General features: G+C 38.8%; 1 protein-coding gene across 1 annotated transcript; it reads right to left on the reverse strand.

Moving 5' to 3' along the window:
* Nucleotides 1–467: 467 nt before the first annotated feature.
* Nucleotides 468–2,752, reverse strand: RWDD2B (RWD domain containing 2B). Its single transcript, XM_010001812.1, has 4 exons — nucleotides 2,546–2,752; nucleotides 2,370–2,437; nucleotides 1,334–1,699; nucleotides 468–705 (listed from the first exon to the last, which is right to left on the reverse strand). Exons 1-4 carry the CDS (start codon nucleotides 2,750–2,752, stop codon nucleotides 468–470), a joined length of 879 nt encoding a protein of 292 aa, XP_010000114.1.
* Nucleotides 2,753–2,913: the final 161 nt, after the last annotated feature.

The following is a 2,913-nucleotide window of genomic DNA, read 5'->3' on the forward strand; positions in this document are numbered from 1 at the left end:
TTGGAGAAGGCTTCTTTGAACTCGCTCCATCCTTTTATTTTTTTAATGAAACATTGATCTCATGGCTTAATATACTTTCAGGTAGGAAGTACAATAAAAGACTTACAAAAAGTCTTCATGTAATGTAAACAGTAACAAATAATGTAAACAACCCATTTCCTCTCCTGAGATATCCATAGTTCATTCACCAAAATTCTATCCATTCATCTGTAATTCTGTAACTGCCCAGCTTGTTATAAAACGTATTTTCTTTCATTGCCATTAGGTATGTACCCTAAATGTCCTTAAAATGCAAAGCACTCATTTAGTCATTTTTGTTATTCTGGATTTCACCGAGGATTTGTTTTCATTAAAAACTGAACTATGAATTTCCTCTCTGATCAACTGCTGCAGAACAGCTAAGGAATCTGTTACAAGTATTTACTTACAAATGTAGGCACTTGGACTTGTGCTGATCTTCAACCCCTTCACTGCCCTTCAACCCCAAAGTACATCTGAAAAATGTCAGCACATCCTTTTTCTTCTAAAAACCGATACAGCTGCCCCAAATCCATATGATTTCCTCTGGCACCATGTGCATCAAAACATTTTTCTTCCAAAGTGGAGAACTTTCTTTGTTTCTGAATCTCAGCATGCCCTCCACCTTCCAAAGAAACATCTTCCCTGTGTCGAATAAGAATCCTTTTCCATGTCAATCGTCTTACTCTGAAAGCAATTGGAGAAATACAAATCTATAAATTAAGACTGTTTTAGAAAGTACTATGAAATAGCTGTTATCACAGAAATAATTACATTTAATTTGTACCTATATCTTTACAGAGATAATGGTTTTCTAGCTGGTCCTAGAAATACTACTCGCATGCAAACATTTCCATAAGCAGGAAACTGTTTCGTTGTGCCTCCTCAGGATTCTTAATGTTATTCCTTACAAAATAATGTGTGAAAACGTGGTTTAAATTTCAGTGCTCACTTCTGCCTTCCCTGTGCTAAGAATTCTCATTTCTCATCCTCTCTAAACTGTTACAATGAAACGCAGTGTTCATTTAGGGTGCACCACCCAGAAGAACAGCATAGGTATCTAACAGGACAGGTACTGCAGTCCATCACCATAGGCATGAAATACAAATAAATGTGCACAGTGAAGTATTAGTAGTGGATGGTGGATACAGTACAGTGGATATTCAGAGTTGTGAATCCATTATGATAAACACAAATACTTTGCAGACTTTTATAAGTTGGAAGGTGGTTGGGTTTCCCACCTTCCAAACATGTATACAACACAAAACGTAATATTCTAACTACTAATGGCATTCAAGTACAAAGAAGAACTAACCTTGACCAGAACTCTTCACAACTACTTAGTAGACCTTCAACACAAACAACACCTGGTTTCCCTGGCATGCAAAACCCTGACAGAGAAAGCTCCTTGGCCCAGTCAATAATATTCTTTCTTTTTTGCTTGTTATAAATGTGATGACTGTAGATCCACAGCCGAGTGAACGTGACATCTTCTGACTGTGTGGCATTTGATGTTGTCAACGAGGAAGATGAAATCTCTTTGTCAATATAAGCAGCTCCATGGTCTTTAACCCATTCCCTTGCAGTCAACATGCAGGGCTCACCACTGCAGTTTTGCATCAAGTACATTTTCAGATCAGAGTTCAGATGAACCTGCTGAGAACGGCTTAATAACGATGACCTAAAGAAAAATACAAATGCAGTTTAGTATGCTTTCAATTTAACATGCTTTTCAAACAGTTTTACTTCAACCTGCCAAACAATCAGGCCATATTTAGATGGCATGCACTTGCTATCAATACTTCAGTCATATTAGCTATGCAAAGGTTTTAATTAGTATTTAATCAGTGTGCTAATTGAGTTCACAGACAGTACTACCAACCTATACATTGAAATAAAGAAAAAGGTACTCGAAAAGTGAGTATGGCAGATGAACTAATTTCCTGCAATATGCTCATCTACTTCTTTAATCAGAAACGTTTCAAAATGAACTATCAGAAGCCTGAGAGTAGTAACATTTTGACAAGGGAAGAATAAGACCATTAAGCAAATTTTCAGTCCTTTATTTAGTGTTAAGTCTTCTCAAACTGAGAAGATGTCAGACCTATGAACAGTATCTACGCAGTAACCCCTCTCCAGAGAGGATGGCATTCCTCTATGCTTTTCCCATTTTTCTCAGTTCTTTGCTGAAGACACCAGAGAAATCATAACCTTGTAGATTTGATTTTCTTCAACATTGTTGTCCGTCTGGGTTAAACAAAAAATAACTTTTTCTTTCCTATTACAACTGCATTTAGGCAGTACACCATAGCTTCTAAATGTTCTCATTAGCTGGACTTCTAATACCATACCTCACAGTAACTTCTGGTAGAACGGTGGGATATTTAAAAGGTAAAGCACAGACCATAGAGAATTCCACCTAACAATAAATGAACAAATGTTCAGTTCAAGTAAACATTAAAATCCCACTTTTTCATTTTTTTTAATTTAAAAGAAACCAACAACCCAAATCAGGTGTTTACAATACCGTAGAGGCATCAGGCACTTCTGGCTTTACGTTCAGTATAAACTGAACTTTTGAAGACGGCATCTCTGCAGACTCGTTTTCAGCATAGTGCTTGAGTTCTGCCACAGCCAGCTGGTCAGTCACAACAAACTCTTCCTCGGAGGGAAACATGCTAGAGAGCAGGTCTAATTCCGACATCTGCGCCTCGGCTTCTTCTCGGTTCGTCATTTCTGCTGCTTCCTACACAGATAAGAAACCAGGGAAGAAACACCAGGTTCGATTATAAGGGACGAGGCCCAATCAACCTCACCCCCCGTTGGCCATCAACCTCGTCCATCCCGTTGGCCCCGATACCGCGGCCCGCCCGAACGCCCCGGTCCCGGTGGGGC

The sequence above is a fragment of the Chaetura pelagica genome, unplaced genomic scaffold (genome assembly GCF_000747805.2).
Source record: "Chaetura pelagica isolate M959 unplaced genomic scaffold, ChaPel_1.0 scaffold637, whole genome shotgun sequence".
NCBI lineage: Eukaryota > Metazoa > Chordata > Aves > Apodiformes > Apodidae > Chaetura > Chaetura pelagica.

Excerpts from the sequence above, each read along its gene's own strand:
- RWDD2B (XM_010001812.1), bottom strand. The coding sequence starts at position 2,752 with ATGACGAACCGAGAAGAAGCCGAGGCGCAGATGTCGGAATTAGACCTG. Across the intron at positions 1,700-2,369 it reads CTACCAGAAGTTACTGTGAG|GTCATCGTTATTAAGCCGTT; the intron begins GTATGGTATTAG and ends ATTTTTCTTTAG. Across the intron at positions 706-1,333 it reads TGTGAAGAGTTCTGGTCAAG|AGTAAGACGATTGACATGGA; the intron begins GTTAGTTCTTCT and ends AATTGCTTTCAG.